This window comes from Rhinopithecus bieti, unplaced genomic scaffold (genome assembly GCF_001698545.2).
Source record: "Rhinopithecus bieti isolate Rb0 unplaced genomic scaffold, ASM169854v2 scaffold_11508, whole genome shotgun sequence".
In the NCBI taxonomy this organism is placed as follows: Eukaryota; Metazoa; Chordata; class Mammalia; order Primates; family Cercopithecidae; genus Rhinopithecus; species Rhinopithecus bieti.
Window position 1 is genome coordinate 1,640,877 of NW_016806932.1, and position 22,129 is coordinate 1,663,005.

The following is a 22,129-nucleotide window of genomic DNA, read 5'->3' on the forward strand; positions in this document are numbered from 1 at the left end:
ACAGAGTCTCGCTCTGTTGCCCAGGCTGGAGTGCAGTGGCGCGATCTGGGCTCACTGCAAGCTCCGCCTCCCGGGTTCACGCCATTCTCCTGCCTCAGCTTCCTGAGTAGCTGGGACTATAGGCGCCTGCCACCATGCCTGGCTAATTTTTTGTATTTTCAGTAGAGACGGGGTTTCACTGTGTTAGCCAGGATGGTCTCGATCTCCTTACCTCATGATCCGTCCGTCTCGGCCTCCCAAAGTGCTGGGATTGCAGGCGTGAGCCATTGTGCCCTGCCTAAAATTTATATATATATTTAATACTTTTCTGTCTCTAGTTCTCTGATTTTTCCCTGTTGTCATTGTGTACATTCTGACATTCTGGTGGTTTTTTTTTTTTTTTTTAAACCCAGCTCTTTTTTCTGTTCCTAATTTTTTTGGAGTTCAGCTAGAAATGCCAAGTTTAGTACAATCACGGGCAGTGGAAAGTATAAATAGACTCTTACAATCTGAAATATCCTCTTAAAAGTGTATAAAGTATTTAATGTATTGATTTTTGATTTGGCTGCCCAAGTTCCTTCCACTCCTACTTTGTGGCTTTTGCTTATTACTAGGTAAGATTACTAAGATTATTTGCTACATGCTGTTGTAATAGTTATATATATTTAGAAAAATGCTTGTTCCTTAAGGTTAGTCATGGGGTTTTTAATATGAAGGCCAATCAATAGGTTTTAAGGAGCTATTGAAATCCCCAAAATTGGATACGGAATGCTTTTAGGCAATGGCTCTACAAATGTTAAGAACAGCTTATTCTTTCAGTAAATAATCATTTGAACACCTATTTTGTACCAAGCACTTTGTCAGTGCAGAGAATCTCTAAGATAAGAGAGGCCAAAATTACGTTCTCTCTGGTTCTTTCTGATTATTTATACTCCTCTTCTTCTTTTCTTTCCAGGAAAAACAAGAATGGTGGTGGCTTTACATTGCAGATAGGAAGGAGCAGACATTAATATCTATGCCATATCATGTGTGTACACTGAAAGATACAGAGGAGGTAACTATCACACAACATGATTTCAATATTTAACAAGACACAACTGTCACCATCATGCTGCTTCATATATCTTCATATATCTTTTTTTTTAAAAAGCAGTTTATCATATTTAGCATATTGTATTCTGTTTGTTGCCTGCATTTTGTAACTGTTCTCTGATGTTTTGGGGGTGAGCTTGTTGGAAATTTATAAACAATTGTTAAAGGTAGGCAACTTAGTCAATGTTTTAAAAACTTGTTCTTAGCTTGTTTTGGGAGTTTTCACTGTTAGTGTCTAAGAACATATGCCTTTCCTCCTCCTCTCCAGAATTTAGTAATAGGATTTTTGTTCTTATTGGATTAGTGTTAAGTATTAGATCTTTTGTCTTAAAAAAATCTAAGAACTGATGATGTGGATTTTTTGAGTGGAATTTTTGATTACGTGGTATTGTTCACTGTTAATGACGTCAGTGAAGTAACATTGTGATGAACATATTTACCCTTGGGAACTGCATTTTGTTATTGTTTTCTTGATTTTTTTTTTTTTTCCTAGGAAGAAAATTCTGTCTGCCTGTACTTGGTGGACAAAAGCTTTTCAAGATAGCCCTATGATGTTGAGTTTTAGTATATGTTTTTTAACCCTTTGTAATCAAGTGGTAAATGCATGAAATAGGTTAATAATAAATTTATAGAGGTTGAATTGATGGGCCAGAGGCTCTGTATGTTTGTAATTTTGATCTATATTGCTAGATATTTTATTTCTCTATAAAAAGAATGAATGTCTAAATATGCCTAATGCCTCTCAGCATGTCATACATTTTGAATATCATTGCTAGTTGGAAAGGTGAAAAATAGCATCTTAGATCTTTGTGTTTTTTTTTTTTTTTTTAATTTTTTCCTCTGATCATTTTTTTGAGACAGGATCTGGCTGTGTCACCTAGGCTGGAGTGCAGTGGCACAGTCTTGACTCACTGCAACCTCCACCTCCCAGGCTCTCCCACCTCAGCCTCCCAAGTAGCTGGTACTACATACGTGCACCACCATGCCTGGCTAATTTTTGTATTTTTTGTAGAGACGGGGTTTACCCATGTTGCCCAGGCTGATTTCAAACTCCTGAACTCAAGAGATCCGCCTGCTTTGGCCTCCCAAAGTGCTGGGATTACAGGCATGAGCCACTGTGCCTGGCCTCTCTGATCTTTTAAGTTTTAAAACCTATTGAAAAGTTACAAGCACAGTATCATGAAACCTTCCTAGATCCCCACCTATATTCACCAGTTGTTTACATTTAGCTGTTACTTGTTTTATCTTTCTCTCACTGTATGTGTACATACAAAACATGCACATGTGTATGTGTTTTCCGCTGAACCATTTGAGGTACTTGTAGATACCATGACATGACACCCCTAACTACTTGACATGTATCCCTTAAGAGCCAGGGCCTTGGGCCGGTTGCGGTGGCTCACACTTGTAATTCCAGCACTTTGGGAGGCCAAGGCGGTCAGATCACTTGAGCCCAGGAATTCAGGAGCAGTCTGGGCAACATGGTGAGGCCCTGTCTCTTAAAAAAGAAAAACAAAAACCAGGACCTTCTCTATAGGCCCACTACAATGATTATACTCAGGAAATTTAATGTTGATATGGCATAATTATCTAATATACAGTCTGTATTCAAATTTCCTCAACGATTCCACTAATGTCTGTTACAGTTTTTGGTTTTATTTTTGAACTCAGGATCTAGTCAAGGATCACACATTGTAGCTGGGTGTGGCAACTCGTGCCTGTAGTCCCAGCCTAACTCAGGAGGCTGAGGCAGGAGAATCACTTGAGCCCATGAGGTTGAAGCTGCAATGAGCCACGATCATGCCCCTGTACTTCAGCCTGGGCAACAGAGTGACCTGTCTCGAAAGAAAGAAAAAAAGACCTTTTTACATTGTATTTGGTCGTCATGCCTCTTTAGTGTTGAATACTTTCTTGTCCTTGTTCTTTTTTAATCTTTGCATGCCGCTGACATTTTTCAAGAATCCAGGCAAAGTGTTTTGTAGAGTATCATTTAATATGAATTTGTCTCGTTGGTTACTCATTATTCCTCTTCGTGTTTTTGGCAAGCAAGCTATGTTGGTGATGTACTTCTTACTGAATTATGTTAGAGGTACAGTATATGCCTCTGCCCTATGTTGGTGATATTAAGGTTGCTCATTTAGCTATGGTTTTTCTCTTGTAAAGGTATTTTTCTCCCCCTCTAATCTATGGGGTGATATTTAGGCCCTGTGTGAATGTCCTATTCTCCAACATTGTTTTAGCCAGTCATTTTAAGCATATATTGATGATTGTTGTCTAAATCAATTTTTACTCTGCTTATTCTATTCAGTGTAGTTTTTATTTCTCTGAAGAGTGAAACTTAACCTTCAGTGTGTTTGAGTCATCTTTTTAATGTGTCTGTGATCATTGTTCACTTTTCTTGAGTCTTAAAAAATTGGGATTTTTTTTTTTTAATGTTAAGAAATCAGCCCTGGCCGGGCGCGGTGGCTCAAGCCTGTAATCCCAGCACTTTGGGAGGCCGAGACGGGTGGATCACAAGGTCAGAAGATCGAGACCATCCTGGCTAACATGGTGAAACCCCGTCTCTACTAAAAAATACAAAAAACTAGCTGGGTGAGGTGGCGGGCGCCTGTAGTCCCAGCTACTCGGGAGGCTGAGGCAGGAGAATGGCGTAAACCCGGGAGGCGGAGCTTGCAGTGAGCTGAGATCCGGCCACTGCACTCCAGCCCGGGCGACAGAGCGAGACTCCGTCTCATAAAAAAAAAAAAAAAAAAAAAAAAAAGAAATCAGCCCTTTGTGATATGTGTTGCAAATATTTCTCCCCAGTTTGTTTTACTATTCTGGTTGTTTCTACCAGACAGAAATATAAATACCTATTTGTTTATCCATTTTCTTATTTATTTTTTGTAGTATGATTTAAAGCTTTTTTTTTTTTTTTTTAATAATCTAGGTTTGTGTTATAGTTAGGCCAAGCTGAGATTAATTTTAAAAAAAGATTCCTTCATGATTTTTTCTAGTTTTTTAAAACTGGCATATTTTAATATTTAATCTTGATTATAAAATCTGGATTTTGGAGATTGGAGGCAGATCACCAGAGCATACAAATGTCATTTTAAAAAAATTGTTCTTCTTTTGTCCACGTGGAATAGAAACTTTTTTAAGGTTTGTTATTTGTATTTGAAGTTTATGATTTGATGGTAAGTAAAATATCTTCTTGACCTTTGGCATTGGGCATTTATTCTAGAAATAAGAAAATTTGGCAAGAAGTATCTCCTATCTAGTGAAGTCTGTTGTTTTATTCCAACATTTCATTTATGCTTTTATACCTACTTAATTTCTTCAAGGTGATAGCGTAGAATTTGGTTGCTTTAAGTACTTTTTTCTTAAATTGTGGAGATACAAATTAACCTCATCAGTTCTGCATAATTTGATCTCCTCTTTGTGAGGTATTTATAATATGTAATACATTTCACTTTTCTTTATTATTGTTTATAAGGACTTCAGTAACATTTGTTTGGGCTTTCTGTATCATCTGCAGAAAAAACCTGGCTGTTAAATACTGTGGTCTAGGAATTTTAGGGAGTGAGCTGTTTCCTCCCCATAATACAGATATTTAAGTTCTGATTTTATCTTCTAGGTAGAGCTGAAGTTTCCTGCACCAGGCAAGCCTGGAAATTATCAGTATACTGTGTTTCTGAGGTCAGACTCCTATATGGGTTTGGATCAGATTAAACCATTGAAGGTAAGAATAGTGACTCTTCAGTAAATAAGAGTTTTCTGTATACATGTTTAATATACTAGGAAAATAATTCTGGTTTTGAAATGTAGAGTTATGGAAGGAAAAAGAAGTCATCTCTTGCTTTATATGTGATATACTTGATGGACTAGTCTTTCAATAATAAGGTTTTAGGTTTTAAGGAGTATAACAATTTAGAACATTGAATATAAACTACTTTAGGGATACATTTAATGTGTTGTAACTTTATAAGGCCTCAGCAAATGGGTTCTTTTTTCTTTAGAAAGGCACTTTTTTTTTTTTTTTAACCACAGATTCTATTTGGAGTGTTTATTAATTTCTGAAACTAATTTATTTTTGTCATCTTAGAGCATACACTTCTGTAAGTATCATTTGCAGCACACTTTCATCTTTGTTTACCAATTCACTTGAGCTTTTTATAAAAGGTGTCCTATTATATTAGAGAGATGGTGCTAAAAGTATTATTGCATTGTAAAGGGTAAAAGTAGCCAGTAAAGGCAAACTCTTTTTTTCCATGAGGGTTCCATATTTCTTTAACTGTAGAATTTTACGTCACAAGTCTAGCGACTGTAAAATACCTCGGATTTTTCTTCCTTAAAGCAGAAGGCTTCTGTTAAAATATGACTCAGTGTTCTTGCTCAAGAATCATAATTATTTTATGCCACAGAAATACATTCATAAGTAGTATAACATATAGAATCAAAATATCAAACTGTATTAGAAATTTGACTACATTTACTTATGGTTAGATTTACTTGTTTTATTTCTGGGATGAAGTGTCTATTCTAAATGAATGAGTTGAATTTAGAATTGTATCCATAGAAATCTATTTCTTTGTAATTGCTATGGTCAAAGAAAAGCTTTTGTTTACCAAGATTTCTTCCATTATTTCTCCCCAAATTTCTGATGTCTACATTTAATTCTTCTTTCTAGTTGGAAGTTCATGAGGCTAAGCCTGTGCCAGAAAATCACCCACAGTGGGATACAGCAATAGAGGGGGATGAAGACCAGGAGGACAGTGAGGGCTTTGAAGATAGCTTTGAGGAAGAAGAGGAGGAAGAGGAAGATGATGACTAAGCAGTACTCAGAACGGACCACAGTGTTTGCACATATTTGCAATTTTTTGCTGTTTTGGAAGTGTATAATAAACCAGAGACAGTACAGAACTGATGTTGAGGGAGGTGTAGTTTTTTTACTCTAGAAATGGGTGCATAATATAACTAGGCAGTGGTGCCTTGGTACAACCTGAAAAATGTTAAGGCTTATTGAAAGCTTTCAAGTATGGGATGGTGCATTTATTTCATCTGCAAATGATAATAAATCCTTTGTTATTATAACTGTCCAGAAGTGTGGGCTGTGTATTATCTGATCAGTCTATGGTCCCAGTAAAAGTAAAGATGCAGGAAACACAGTCTGTAAATGAGCGACTTTTCTTTGTTCAGCTTTAGTTTTAGCAAACACCACAAATATGTTTTAAGTAACATTGCTCAAGTTTATAATCTCTTGATAAGCTCTATTATTGACATTTTGCAGTGATACAAGACTGTAACAGCTGCATTCATAGATTTAAACTTTTATTTTTACTTGTCTTGGTCATAAGTTGGCATTCTCTCACATTCCACATGATATAGAGGGCTACATTTTGGAATTTTTCTTTTCTTAATTGTCCAGTTATCGGACAGATTATAAAAATGGCTTTAATGGCTTAAAACATTTCTAAACCTGTATCTTAGCAGATCAGTGCAGGATCTAATTCTTTTGATAAGCTGTAGCTCTAAAAGTGATAGTGGGACCGTATGTTTTCTGATATTGGTGGCTTATGTTATTAAACCTTTTATAAAAAAGGTTCACTCTAAAAGCTGAACTACATCCTTAGTTTTCAGTCTACCTGACTGTATCAGGAGCTTTTTAAGGAAAGTAAGTATAACATACAAAGGAAGCTTTTTTTGTATTCATTTTGGACTCCTGTCAATAAAAATAGAAGTTTGTTGACTCGTTTTATGTTTCAATGGTGTGTGTCTTTTACTGTCAGGGCATAAATAGGGCAATCCACTTCTTTATTTTCAACTAAAATTGAATAGTATTGTACATTACTGCTAAAGTGACTGCTATTTCTGTATAGTATAGAAAAACCCAGGAGTAAGAGGGATTTCCCCTTGTAGTACAACTGGAAGGATAGTGCTTGTAAAGAGTAGAGATGTACACATGATGAATCATTGAGGGAGGGTGGATACTTTTATTCCTAGATATGGAGGAAGCATAAGTCTGTAGTATTATAAAACTGATTATAATAATTCTTTCCTATCAAAATTTCCATAGGTCAAAATATTGTTGGAATACTACAACTTGCAACCTTGTTTACTTAAAAGGTTGCCACTTTCAGTGCAGAATTACCACTGGTATCTTGTTACTGCAGTAGTTGGAAGTAAAAACTGAAAATTACCAAAACCATGAATGGTTTTGTTGGTTCTAAATTTAGGATGTAATATTTTCTATCAAATGGTCAAAGCAGTTTTTTTCACTGTAACCTCAATCACCAGTTTAGTGAGCCCCTTTCTTGGCAGGCAGGAGGCAGTGTCACTGAGGATTTTTTTCATTTACTTCATCGAACAAGTAAGAGGGTGGGTTTAATTTTCAAATCAGGTTCTGCTGTGAAGCACTAGTGTGTTGAGGCAGCCACTGATTACTTAAGTGTGGTGGCCGGGGGTGAGCCAGCTGGTATCAAGTGGAAGGAGGGATTAGAGAAAACAGGTGTGGCACAAAGGCAAGGAAACAGAGCAGACAAGACACGACAATGTGTAGAATGCGTATTTCCTAGTTTTCTTGAAAGATTTCAAGAAAAGTATGTTTTTTTCTAGGGGCTACTTTGCCTTAAAGAGGCTTTGTAAGTTCATTCACACAGCTGGCTTCTCTCTGGGTTTAAGATTCTGGAGAGGAGGGTAACCTGGTAACTCACCACAGTGCTTAAAAAACCACCATCACCAGAAAATTCCACTAGTTGGTTTTCCTTTTCTCTTTGTGTGATGTGTATGTACTTCCCAACGAAGTAAAATAAAATTTCCTCTAGTGAGTACTTTAGGTACTAACCTCTTTCCATATGGCAGTAGTGAAAGAACTGAGCCTTCAGTTGATAGTTCTTATCTGTCCAGCAAGTGGCTGAACTCCACATCCCTTTGTTTTTCCTCTGGAATGAGAATAACAAACTATTTATCCTAGTTTGCATTTAATCTAATGGAAACTTGAGTGAAGTTTCAGCGTTCTTCCTATAAAAAAACTGACACGTTGTCAACAGTTGATGAGCCTATAGATGATACAGTGTATAGGAAGTGAAATTGAAAGTTACTTAAATTATGTGATATTTTTCTCTAATTGGTAAAGTAACTGTTAAAATACAGCTGTTCATAAGGAGACTTAGTTACCACAATTAAAAGTGTAGCAGTTGTGATTTTTAGCATTGTAATATTTGATTGAGGCCCTGAGGTGTTAATATGTCAATCTCAGAGTTAGATGTTCATGTCCTTTTTGAATTGTTTAAACATTTTCATGATTTTTTTTTTTTTAAGTTAGGGAGCACATTGAGTGAAGTTCTCTGTGTAGAAAATACCTTCTGCTCTGCTTCTCCCAGCTTGCACTGAGGGTTGGAAAAGGACAGGCCTGTCCAGCTGTACAGGGAAGCTCAGGCTCTGGTGGAAGCAGGGGGGCGTAGATGTCAAACAACTGATGCTGAAACAGGGAGGGAGAGAGATAATAAGGCTCTCTAGGCATGTTCTTTTTGACCACAAGCTTTGTTCAGTTTGCTTCAGCCAATCCAAACCATATACTAGTGTTCTGTAGTCACAATTCTTATTTCAAATGTAATTCAGCACCTTACATAATGTTTGAGGAGTTGTCATTCATCACATATTTACTGAGTTTCTATGTGCCAGACTCTGTGATTGGATACTGGAGCCATCAAAAAAAAAAAAAAAAAAATGTTAAGAACTCACTTGCTGGTGTTAGATCAGGTAGATGAGTGGCAATCCATTTAAATCCATTTGCCTTGGCCATTGTTTGGAACGCCTTTTTTGTTCTTGTTGTTGTTGTTGTTGTCTACTGTAGGCAGAAGAATTATTTCTTTAGGGGCTATTTAATTTGCTGTCCTTTTTTTCTCTCTCTCTCTCTTTTTCTTCTTGAGATGGAGTCTCGCTCTGTCGTCCAGGCTGGAGGAGTGCAGTGGTGCAATCTCGGCTCACTGCAACCTCTGCCTCCCAGCTTCAAGTGATTCTTCTGCCTCAGCCTCCTGAGTAGCTGGGACTACAGGTGCACGCCACCACACCAGCTAATTTTATGTTTAGTAGAGACGGGATTTTGCCATGTTGTCCAGGCTGGTCTCGAACTCCTGGCCTCAAGTGATCAGCCCTCCTCACCCTCCCAAAGTGCTGGGATTACACGCATGAGCCACTGCGCCAGCCAGTTGGGTGTTTTTGGGGGAAAAAAAAAAAAGCAAATAATGATCCTTTGCTTTAAAATGTTTTTTTAAAACAACTTTCCCACGAATAGCCTGATTTAACTCCATGAAATCCCCTATTTAGACTGCCTTAAAGTGAAATAACTATTGGTGAACCATAACATGACATTTTACCAGCTGTGTAGTGACCAGTCCAAATATGTCTCAAGAAGTTAGCACCAAGCATTCTCATCCATTTAAACTTGATGGTAGGGCTATTTTGCAAAACTTAAAAAATGTGATCTTGTACATATTTCTGTAACCTGAGCTGAAAACCCAAATAACAATCATTGACATACTTTAGGGCTATTGTTTCAGGTGGGGGTGTATACATCCCAGGGGCATGGAGATGATCAATCCATTGAGGAAGTATTAAAATGATTATTTGTATTTAATCTCATCCTTTTAAATTTCTATTTTTGTGTGTTTTATAATGTACATAATATATTGTACAATTGTACACTTATATTATTTATAAATAAATATACATTTATTGGTGCATTATATTGTTTTTTCTGATTTGAGTGCATGATCAAAACATTTGGGCACCACTGCTTTGTGGTATTGATAGGGTGACGTTTGACACCATCTGAGATCACAGAGTGATGTACTCTGGAGTTGGTGGGTTGGCATTCACTGTGTCCAGCCCTACTGTAGCTCCCAAGAGCAGAGTGAGACTTTTCTGAGATAGAGCTGAGTAGGTCTGGAGGTGGGATTGATAGGCAAGGGGAGGATTCTGCACAGCGGTTTTCTGTGGAATGCAGGTGGTGCAGGTGTGGAGCAGCACTGCTGGGGTCGACTTGCTGGGACTTTGAGCAAATCTCAGCCTGTTACTGGTGGCAATCAGTGACTGCTGCAAATGGAAGGTGCGTGTGGGAAGGACTAGCCACTCTGTTCAGCGCGAAGTTGTTCAGGTTAACCTATCAGCCTGGGTACACAAAGGGAGCTGTATCCCTCATACCTTACCAGAAACACCTGAGGTTTACACTTTAACATCTGGATAATAGCAGCAATGGACTTAAGTGTGAACAGATTCCATTAAGAGTTAACTTGAAGCTATTTCTCTGTATTTTCCAGCCTCGTTCCAGTAGAGGGCGATAGGGCTGTAATTTTCTTTAACAAAGAGTGGTGTGTTTCATTTGAGACTAAAAACCACGATTAAAGAAATGCATTGTAATTTATTTCTATCTGCATCTTCTGGGATTACCTCCCTCTCTTGAGCTTTTATGTTTCCCCCTAAACTCTGTCTTCCTTTGTCCATGTGTCCTTTGTTATTTATTTATTGTTTTTTTAGAGGCAGGGTCATGCTCTGTCGCTCAGGCTGGAGTACAGTGGTGTAATCATAGCTCACTGCAGCCTCAACTCCTGGGATCAAGTGATTCTCCTGTGTCATCCTCCTCCGAAGTAGCTGGGACCACAGGCACTAACCTGGCTCATTGTATTTATTTATTTAGAGACGAGGTCTTGCTATGTTTCCCAGGCTGGCCTTGAACTCCTAGCCTCAACCCTTGGTCACCCAGAGTACTGGAACTATAGGCATGAACCACCGCACCTGGCTGTGTGTCCTTTAACCCATTAAGTTTACTGTCTGGAAACATTAAGTCCCTTTGCAACCAACTCCGAAAGATAATCCATATGTATTCAATGTGCTGGAATTGCAATTTGCATTTGTTTGCTTGAGAGAGGTGGACAAATAGGACATGGAAATTCCTTAACTCTACAATAATCTAATCTGTTTGCCTGATAGGTGTCAGCTATTAAGAATCCAGAGTTTTTACATGCAAGCTAACAAGTTAACTTGCCAGTGTCATGGATGCTGACAAAACACAGAAGACTCCAAAGACTAGAGGCACAGTAGGCGCCATGAGCTTCATGTTCCCCATCTATTCCTGTTGTCCCCCAAATTCCCATGGAGGCGATGCTGAGTGGCCAGGCAGATGCTGTTCATATCAGAGCTGAGGAACTCCAAGCTTGGGAGACCTAACCCTGTCAAGGGCCTGCAAGCAACCCTGTCTGATCTTATTATTCCAGACAGCAAACAAACTCACCCTCTTTCTGGGAGGGAGACACTGCCTTCCAAGGCTGTTTGCTATACAGACACCCTTGAAAAGATAGTCTAGAACAAAAGCTTGTGTGCCTCTGATGACAGGTGTGCAGAAACATGAGAGATCCATGGAAAACTGTCTCAACAGTTGGAATTCAATACATGTAGGACCTGTATTTACAAAGAGAGATAGAACACTGATTCTTCAAAGGGAATGAGGTCTATTTAGTGAAAACTAGGACCACTGAGGCAGTTTCCTTGAGAATAATGTACATTTAAACCCCTTGGAAATGCTTTATTGTCAAAGATAAACATATTTATGTTGCAATTGAAGATAATTTACTTACCCGTGCACCAACTAAAAAATATCCAGAATTTTTAAAGTTGAATCCAGTCCATTGTGACAATGCAAAACAGGGTGTATAAAAGAAGGAACACTATACCTCTTCTACATGGTAACCATAAGAGATTTTTATTACTGCTTTCTGCACTCCTTCCCCAAACCTTCCACCCCTCCCCCCAAAACATAAAACCCATACCCTTCCTTTCTGGACAAACTGAACATTTGCCTCCAAGGGAGTCTGGTTCCTTGTGGAATAGTTGCCATTCCTTTAGTGTTCTTTTTCCAAATATGCTGCCCAAATTTAGGGAGGCCTCAGACCTTTGGTTGAAATAACTGAGGAATCTTTGAAATACTATTTTGAACCGTCTTCCTGGTACCCAGTCATCCTTTAGGGGAGATGTGTTTTGTTTTGACTACAAAAGTTCATTTAGAAATGATACACAGTAGGGGGGATCAAATGCATTGATGGGTATTCTGATTTAAAAAAAGGGCATGTGACAAAAATTCAATGAGAGACTTAAAAAATCCTGGTCTTCCAATCAGGTTTGACGATTCCCAAGGAGACATCATTATTCAGTAGTGTTCGTGGGATCATGATAGCCTCCCTCATTCATATGCATTAGCCTGCATCTGTATCTTTGTCCGATTAGTCTGTGTGCTTTATAATCACATCCAGCGTTTCCGCAGCTTTTTTATTTCCCAATTCTCTGCCATGTTCTTGGGACTCCAGTCATTGGCTAGGCTCTATGTCACTTTCCAAGTTCCTCCCAAAGCTTACTGTTCCTCTTCTTGACCTGACAGCATCTATTAAACAGGGAGAGAGCCAGGAGAGGTGGCTCAAGTTGAAAGATGGCAAGGCACCCCCTTTCAAGTATCTTAGAGTCGCTGCTCTTCCCGCAGCCTAACTCATGGTTCAGAACTCAGTAGTCACTCTTTTTCCCACGATCCCAAGGAAATCTTGCCCCACCTACCCACCCCTACTCACAAAACACTGATCTGGGTCTATTATCATGGAAATTATAAGGATTAATGTGATTAGCAGCAAAGTGCTTTTGAGAATGGGGGATGAAACTATAGTGTTATGATCCTCAGCATTATTTCTTTATACACTGAAAACCCCCACATCTTTCAAGTCTGCTGACTTAATGACAGGGTATCACACTAAATGTCAGGAGTGACACTTCAGGAACAGCACATTGTAGACGCTGTTTAAGTTTGATAATACTAAAACCGAGTTTTGAGTAGAATTTTGAATGTTTCAGTGTGTTAAAAGGAATTCTTTTTAGAGTGAGAAAAAAATCTTTTAAAAAAACGAAGCCTTTCTCTATGTCACTCAGTATGATTTGTAAAGTTTTCTCTGCATTTGCATCTGATTGAACCAAGTCCCTTCTCCCTAATCCCCTCCACAGCCTAATAGAAGCAGAGCTGGAATGTAGGGATAGAAACAAAACCCCTGACTTTAGTCTTGATTATGTTGCCTATGGAGGTAAACTACATGGGATAGACTGCTGCCTCCATGGGCAGCGTTATCATGGGAAGGGAATGAAAGCATGTGTGTAAGTGCTGCATACTTGTATTTATGGGGCACCCACGCTGCAGCTCTGATTTGGAGCAAACTGCAGTCCCTGTTGTGCCCACAGAGGGTCAGACATTGATATGAAGCGGGGATAGAGACACAAAGACCCAGAGACGAGGAGTGACTTGGCACCGCTGATGAACCGGAGCTGGGACCCAGGCATCTTCCCCTGCAGTGTGCTGCACTGCGTTCCACAACCCTCATTCTCCGTCTTTCCATTATGGAAGGCCAGGAAGGAAACCAACACACACACACACGCGCGCGCACACACACACACACACACACACACACACACACACACACGCAGCCCTTATTAAAGTGGAAGCTGGCCGGATCAGGTCTAGTGTGACCACCTGCTGTATGTAGCCCACCACAGCTACTAATGTTCTTGGAGAATGGGTGCATGGTTATACTTGAGTCAGATCCTCTCCTCTATCTCAGAGCCCCCATGCTGTGTTGAAATGAGATGCCATTGTGCCAAGATATGTGGGCTTCCAGGTTAGGTGACTTCATGTTAGCCAAAAGGGTGAAGGGGGACCAGGCATGGTGGCATGCACCTATAGTTCCAGCACTTTGGGAGGCTGAGGTGGGAGGATCACTTGAGCCCAGGAGGTCGAGACTCCTGTGAGCTGTGTTTGCACCCCTGCACTGCAGCCTGGACAGCAGAGCTAGACTGTTTTTAAAACACACACACACACACACACACACACACACACACACACACACACACACAGGCAAAGGGACCTTTAAGATCCATTGCAATCTAAAGTGTTGCAGCTTATGCTTGCTGAAGACAAATGATTCCAAGTGTTACAGTTCTAGGTAATTGTCTTGACGGAAGCAATAAATTCTTCCTCAGCCTTGAATGTGATTACCTTGAAGTAGAGCAGGGCTTGATCCCCTGGGTGTCCAATCTTTGACCTTACAAGGCCAAGATGGTATCATAGACTGCCCAGTCTGGCTTCCTCGCATCTATTCACCCTCTTTTTTCTACTGAGTGGGGATTCTAAAGGATCTATTTGAGGTTCTAATTCTAAACCTTAGCAGCCTTCTTACTGGGCCAAATATGTGTTTCTTGGATAATTTCTTTGATTGTATTTAAATATTACTTTTTACATCAGGACTGAGGACGGAAGCTGAGGGAAAATGAAGACACCCGTTCTGTGAAGAATGGAGTTCTAGAAATGACTATTAGGCTTAACTTCGAGCACTCTAAAATTTCTTCTTGCAAATCCTTTCTGCTGCCATCCAGTTACTAAAATGCACCCCAGCAATATAGCAACATAAAATAAGATGAGAACACTTTGGAATTTTCCAGGACACTGCTTACAGTGTCCTGATTTTTTTGCATTTGCTTCTGTTTCCCACCAGTGTGGGAACTCTGAAGGAACTCTGAAGGTTGCTGAAGTCTAACTTGCTGCATGGCACATATTTATTGAATTGAAATTTGAGCAGGTATTCTGAGCTAGCAGAATGAATATTTGAAGGTTAGCTTCCTCCTATTGCTGCCAATAAGCCTTTCCCAATTCAGTCTAAATAGTCTACTATTTATTCACATGTGCACCCATGGTGGAAGAGTTGATGGACAAGGACCTCACTACAGTTATTCCTTGGATGTCACCTCTGGAGACAGAAATTTGCTGGGAAGTGCTTTTATCCCAAGAGCAGGCAAAGTTTCTGCTTCAAAGAGCAACTGGATCATTGTCCAGTGTCTGGGGTATAGCCTGTGGCTTTCTGCCTGGGCAAGGCAACCTAGCCGAGTGACCCAATTGGCATCATGAGAATTTGTCCAGCCTACTGTGTGCAAGTCATCCAACACCTCTGAAGCTGAAATCCCTGACCCTTGGGAGCCAGTGCATCTCTGCTGCTGAGCAATTAAGGAGGATATAGAGCTGGGGCAGGGTGGGGGAGGAGCCTGTGGTACAGGTGAACACGTGTTCAAATTAGCATATAAACCACGGCAAAATTCAGGGATGTCAGTGAAAGAACTGATGGTCTCTTTCTGATTTCTCTAAACCTAGAAGACCATTTACAGACAGTGTTTTTGCTGTAAGGCCACAAACCCACTCCAGCATGACTCTAGATTCCTGCTGATTGCAGAAAAATCAACCTGAAGTTAATATTCTTAGGCCTTTTTATTTGGCCCATCTAAGTGGAATTAAAAGAGAATGAGAATTAATAAAATCAATATATAAAAAATACAAGTGAACATAATGGTCAATGGTGAAAGACTGAAAGCTTTTTCTCTAAGGTCAGGAACAAGGCAAGGATGCCCGCTTTCACCATTTCTATTCAACATAGTACTGGAAATTCTAGCCAGAGCAATTAGGTGAGAAAAAGAAAGACATGGCATCCAAGTTGGAAAAAGAGAAGTAAATTATCTCTGTTCATAGATGTTATCACCTTATGTGCAGAAAATCCTAATGATTCCAAACACAACAAGAAAAAACTGTTCGACCCAATACACGACTCAGCAAAGTAGCAGGATACAAAGTCAACACACAAAAATTCAGTTGCATTTCTATACATTAACAATGAACAATCTGAAAAGGAAATTACAAAAATTATTGATATGGTTTGGCTGGGTCCCCACCCAAATCTCATCTTGAATTGTAGCTCCCATAATTCCCACATGTTGCAGGAAGGACCCAGTGGAAGATAATTGAATGATGGGGGCAGTTTCCCCCATCCTGTTCTTGTGATGGTGAATAAGTCTCATGAGATCTGATGGTTCTATAATGGATTTCCTCTTTCTCTTGGCTCTCATTCTCTCTTGCCTACTGCCATGTAAGATGTGCCTTTCACCTTCCACCACGATTGTGAGGTCTTCCCAGCCACATGGAACTGTGAGTCCATTCAACCTCTTTTTCTTTATAATGAAACCTCTTTTTCTTTATAAATTACCCAGTCTCAGTTATGTCTTTACTAGCAGCATGGAAATGGACTAACGATTATATTTACAGTGACATCAAAAAGAATCATGGGTGGATCACTTGAGGTCAGGAGCTCGAGACCAGCCTGGCCAATATGGTGAAACCCCAACTCTTAAAAATACAAAAATTAGCCAAGCGTGGTGGTAGGTGCCTGTAATCCCAGCTACTCGGGAGGCTGAGGCAGGAGCATTGCTTGAACACAGTAGGTGGAGGTTGCAGTGAGCCAAGATTGTGCCACTGCACTCTAGCCTGGGTGATAGAGCAAGACCCTGTCTTAAAAAAATAAAAATAATAATAAAAAAATACTTAGAAATCAATCAAAGAGATGAAATTCTTATACAATGAAATCTACAAAACATTGCTAAAATATTAAAGAAGATATAAATAAATGGAAACACACCCTACATTCATGGATTGAAAGACAAAATCATTAAGATGTCAATACTATCAAAAGTAATCTACATATTCAATGCAATCCCTATCAAAATATAGTAACTTCCTTGCAGGAGTAGAAAAAAATCATCTTAAAATTCATATGGAATTTCAACGGACCCTGAATAGCCAAAACAATTTTGAAAATGAAGAACAAAGCTGGGGGATTCACATTCCTGTTTCAAAATGAAATACAAAGCTACATAATCAAAACAGTGTGGTACCGGTATACAGACAGTCATATAGACTGATGGAATAGAATAGAGCCCAGAAATAAACCTTGCATATATGGTAAAATATTTTTCACAAGGGTGCCTAGATCATTCAATGGAGAAATGACAGTCTTTTTAACAAATGGTGCCAGGAAAACTGGATATTCGCATGCAAAAGAATGAAGGTGGACCATTACCTCAGACCACATACAGAAATTAACTCAAAATGTATCAAAGACCTGAATGTAAGACCTAAAACTATAAAACTCTTAGAAGAAAACATTGGGCAAAAGCTTTATGACATTGGATTTGACAATTATTTCTTGGATATGACATAAAAAGCATAAGCAATAAAATAAAAAATAGACTGGACTTCATGAAAATTAAAAACTTTTGTGCATCAAAAGACACTACCAACAGAATAAAAGGCAACCCATAGAATGGGGGAAAATATTTATAAATCACTTATCTGATAAAGGATTAATATCCAGAATATTTAGTGAACCCCTAAAACTCAACACAATAATAACAACAACAAACCCACCTGATTAAAAAAATGGGTAAAGGACTGGAATAGAAATTTCTCCAAAGAAGATATACAAATAACCAATAAGCACATGAAAAGATGCTCAACATCACTAACAATTAAAGAAATACAAACCAAAATTACAATGAGATAACATCTCACACCTGATATGATGACTACTACAAAAAAAAAAAAAAAAAAAAAACCACCACCACCCAGAAAATAACAGGTGTTCATGACAATGGAAAAATTGGAACTTTTGTGAAACATTGGTGGAAATGTAAACTGGTGTGTCTGCTTTAGAAAATAGTATGGTGGTTCCTCAAAAAATTAAAATCAGAGGTACCGTATGATATATGATCCAGCAACTCTACTTCTGAGTACATACCTGAAAGAACTAAAAGTAGGATCTCAAAGAGATATGTGTATAGCTGTTCATATCAGCATTATTTACAATAGCTAAAATGTAGAGCAACCTAAGTGTCCATCGATAGATGAATAAATAAAACAAAATGTGATATAGACATGCAATGCAATATTGTTCAGCCTTAAAAAGGAAAGAAATTATGATACGTGCTAAAACACAGATGACCCTTGAGGACATTATGCTAAACATTATGTTAAGTAAATACACCAGTCACAAAGAGACAAATACTGTATGACCCCACTTACATAAGGTACTTAGAGTAGTCAAATTCATAGAGAGAAAACAGAATGGTGGTTGCTGGGATGGGAGGAGGAATGGGGAGTTAGTGTTTAACTGGTGTAGAGTTTCAGTTTCACAAGATGAAAAGAGTTCTGGAAGTGTAAGTGGTGATGATTGCACATTATGAATGTATTTAATACCACTGAACTGTACGTATTTATTTATGTATTTATTTATTTTTGGACAGAGTTTTGCTCTTGTTGCCCAGGCTGGAGTGCAATGGTGCAATCTTGGCTCACTGCAACCTCTGCCTTCCAGGTTCAAGTGATTCTCCTGCCTCAGCCTCCCGAGTAGCTGGGATTACAGGCACGCACCACCATACTTGGCTAGTTTTTGTATTTTTAGTAGAGATGGGGTTTCATCATGTTGGCCAAGCTGGTCTCGAACTCCTGACCTCAGGTGATCTGCCCACCTCAGCCTCCCAAAGTGCTGAGATTACAGGCGTGAGCCACAGTGCCCAGCCTAAACTGTACTCTTAAATATGGTTAAGATGGTGAATTTTATGTTGTGTGTATTTTACCACACTTTTAAAAATTTGGGGAAAAAACCAGTGGGTATTGGACAGTGTGGTATTGGGACAAAAACAGACAGATAGGCCAATGACACAGAATGGAAATCCAGAAACAGACCCACATATGTGGGCAGACTCACACTTGATGTGCAGGACAAGTTGGTATTACAGCACTGTGGGGAAAGAAGACATTTTCAAAATATAATGCTGGCGCAATAGCACATCCATTTGGGAAAAAAATGTTACACAGTCCCAGCCTCACGCCTTACGAAACAATTAATTCCAGGTAGCGTATACATGTAAATCTGAAAGGTGAAACAATACAAGCTTTTTGAATATAATATAGGAGAATACATTCATAACCTTAGGATAGGAAAATATTTCTTAAACAAGATACAAAGAACGTATATAGAAAGGAAATAAACTGATAAATTAAATTACATCTAAATGAAGACCTGTTCTTCAAAGGCACAATAAAGAAATTAACAAGGCAAGACACAGTGAGAGAAGATATTTGCCACACATGTAATTCACAAAGGACTTGTATCCACACTAAACAAAAAGCAGCAAACTGGTAAGAAAAAACCCAGACAATCCCATAGGAAGATGGGCAATAGGCTTTTTTTCAAAAAGGCACTTCACACCGCAGATGGAGTTCTTCAGGAGCAGACCCTGAAAAGGAGTTTGTGGTGCAAGATGTTTATTAGGAATCAAGATGTTTTTTGTGAACCAAGAGGGAAGAAGCAGGATTGAGCAGAGAAAGGAGTTGAACTGTGATGTAGCCTAGCACAGCCTGGGCCAACCTGGTGGGGCTCAGGAGTGGAGTTGCTTATCAATCTGCCCCATTCAGGCTGAACGGCTGTGCTTTGGCCTTCCCTTGCTCAGTCAACACTCAGTCATACTCAGGAAGAGCATGACTTTGGACAAGGTGGTTCTCTGCTGTTCGGGCAGACCCTGAAGGAGCTGGTGACCATCTGCAAACCACACTCCCCACAGCTGGGCTGCAAGTCCTTGCTGGAAGGAAGACTTGAATACCCTAGCTCCATGTCTACTGCATGTCCCAAGACAGCATATCCTAATGGCCAAGAAATACATGAAAAACTGTTCAAGCTCTTTATCCATCAGGGACATGCAAATTAAAGCCATGATGAGATATTAATTCAAGCTCACCAGAATGGCTGAAGTTAAAGGGATGGATCATATCAAGTGGAATTAAGAACATGTAACAAGTGGAAATCTCATATATTCCTGGAGGGAGCGTACATTTGTGGATCACTTTGTAAAACAGTTTGCCATTAGTTACACTTCTAGATATTTACCCGAAAGAAATGCGTGCATGTATGCACCAATAGACACGAACAAGAATGTTCACAGAGGCTCTATCACAATAGCCCTAAACTAGAAACAACCCAAATGTTAACCACTAATAGAATGGATACATTTTTCTATGTTTATCCAAGGGTTGTGGTAGGCAGCCTCTCAGATGATTCCTGCCTCCTGGTGCTCACATCTTCGTGTGGTTCCCTCCCACGTGGGCCTGTGTTCTCCTGTGTGATCAGTGGCTTATGGGCAGCAGTGATGGTGTGTCACGTGACAGGAAACGTGACATTACAGCTTCCATCTTGGGAGCTCTGTCACTCACACTCTGTCTCTTGGCTTATTTGCTCCGGGGAATCTATGTCACGAGCAGCCCTCTGGAGAGGCCCAAGTAGTGAGGAACCAAAGTCTGTCAACAGCCTTGGGAGTGAGTTTGGAAGTGGCTCCCTCAGCCCCAGTTAAGTCTTCAGAGACGACAGCTTCAGGTGGCAGCTTTGCTGCAACTGCATGAGAGGACCCTGGGCCAGAGCACCCAGCTAAGCCATTCTCAAGATTCCTGACTCTTAGAACATGTGTGAAATAATAAACGTTAGTCTTAAGCTGCTACGTTTTGGGGTAATACATTATGCAGCAGTGGATAAATAATACATTAAGATTCCGTAAAGTAACTAGCTGGGCAAGGTGGCTCAGGTCTGTAATCCCAGCACTTTGGGAGGCCAAGGCGGGCGGATCACAAGGTCAGGAGTTTGAGACCAGCCTTCCCAAAATGGTGAAACCCAGTGTCTACTAAAAATACAAAAATTAGCTGGGCGCAGTGGCGGGGGCCTGTAGTCCCAGCTACTCGGGAGGCTGAAGCAGAAGAAATCGCTTGAACCTGGGAGGCCAAGGTTGCAGTGAGCCAAGATCATGCCATTGCACTCCAGCCTGGGTGACAGAGCAAGACGCAGTCTCAAAACAAAACAACAACAACAAAAAAGATTCTACAATTTAGCAAAAACAAATGAAATGTAGTTATACATGTTGACATGGGTAAATTTGACATCTGTAAAATTGTGTTATTTCATTTTCTGAAGATCTTGTGTTATTTCATTATCTGAAGATCAAAAAAATGGGTAACAATGAAGTACAGTGTTAGGGGATGCATGCCTAGATGGTACAAAAAAATAAATCAAGGAACTGATTATCATAAAGGTCAGGATGGTGTTTACCCTTGGGGGCAGATGGGGTGGACACCGGGAGGGGGCATGAGGAAGGCTTCTGAACTCTTGCCAGTGTGCTATTTCTTGATCTGGTTGGTGGTTGTAAGGGTTTTGGAGAAATTATCAAGCAGTATGTTTCTGGGTTTGCCCTTTTTCTCTGTGTGTGCTATATTTCACAATAAAACGACAGAGAATTGGAGGAGAGAACTTGGATAGAGTACAGACTTTTTAGAGGAATTTTGTTGCAGGCAGGACAAAAGCAAAACAAAACTAGTAGTAGCTGGAAGAGAAGTGGGATCAAGATTTTCAAGGATGAGAGAAACAACAGTTGCTTTCTGCAGAAGGAAATCACCCACTGGAAAGGGAAGGTGATAAGACGGGAGATGGGGATTGCTAGAGCCATCCATGCTCTGGAGTGCGTGAGGGGAATGGGCCTGGGCTGAGCTGATGCCAAGGCCCTAGGGACCTTTAGTCAGGGCTCTCCAGATAAATCGAACCAACAGGAGATTGACAGATACATACACACACACACGGATGCATATACATCTCCTGTTAATAAATCTCCCTCTATTTCTCCAGATAGATAATCTATCCATATAGACATATAGATGTCCCTCTCTCTATAGATAGATAATAGATAGATGGATAGATCTATTTTTCTTTCTATCAATAGAGGCAGAGAAAGATTGATTGATTTTTAAGGCACTGGCTTATGTGATTGTGGAGGCCGGTGAGTCCAAAATCTCCAGGGTAGATCAGCAAGCTGGAGACCCAGGGAAGAGCTGATGTTGCAGTCTCCAGACCGAAGGCATCCTGGAGGCGGAATTCCCTCTTCCTCAGCAAGGTCAAGCTTTTTCCTTTTCTTAAAAGGAAAGGACCTTTAACTGATTGGATGAGACCCACCCACATTATGGAGGGTAATTTACTCAATCTACTGGTTTAAATGTCTCTTTCTCTCTTTCTTTGAAGATAGGGTTTCATTCTGTCGCCCAGGCTGGCAGTGGTGTAATCTTGGCTCACTGCAGCCTCGACCTCCT

The 22,129-nt window shown here is 39.7% G+C and overlaps 1 protein-coding gene across 1 annotated transcript in view; it reads left to right on the forward strand.

The window, feature by feature from the left end:
• SEC63 (SEC63 protein translocation regulator) overlaps window positions 1-7,249 on the forward strand; it is an 89,467-nt gene extending 82,218 nt beyond the window's left edge. The window contains exons 19-21 of the mRNA XM_017878749.1: window positions 935-1,033; window positions 4,688-4,792; window positions 5,741-7,249. Of these exons, the coding sequence (XP_017734238.1) occupies window positions 935-1,033; window positions 4,688-4,792; window positions 5,741-5,884 (348 nt within the window). The 3' untranslated portion in view covers window positions 5,885-7,249. The remainder of the gene's footprint in view (window positions 1-934; window positions 1,034-4,687; window positions 4,793-5,740) is intronic.
• The last annotated feature ends 14,880 nt before the right edge of the window (window positions 7,250-22,129 follow it).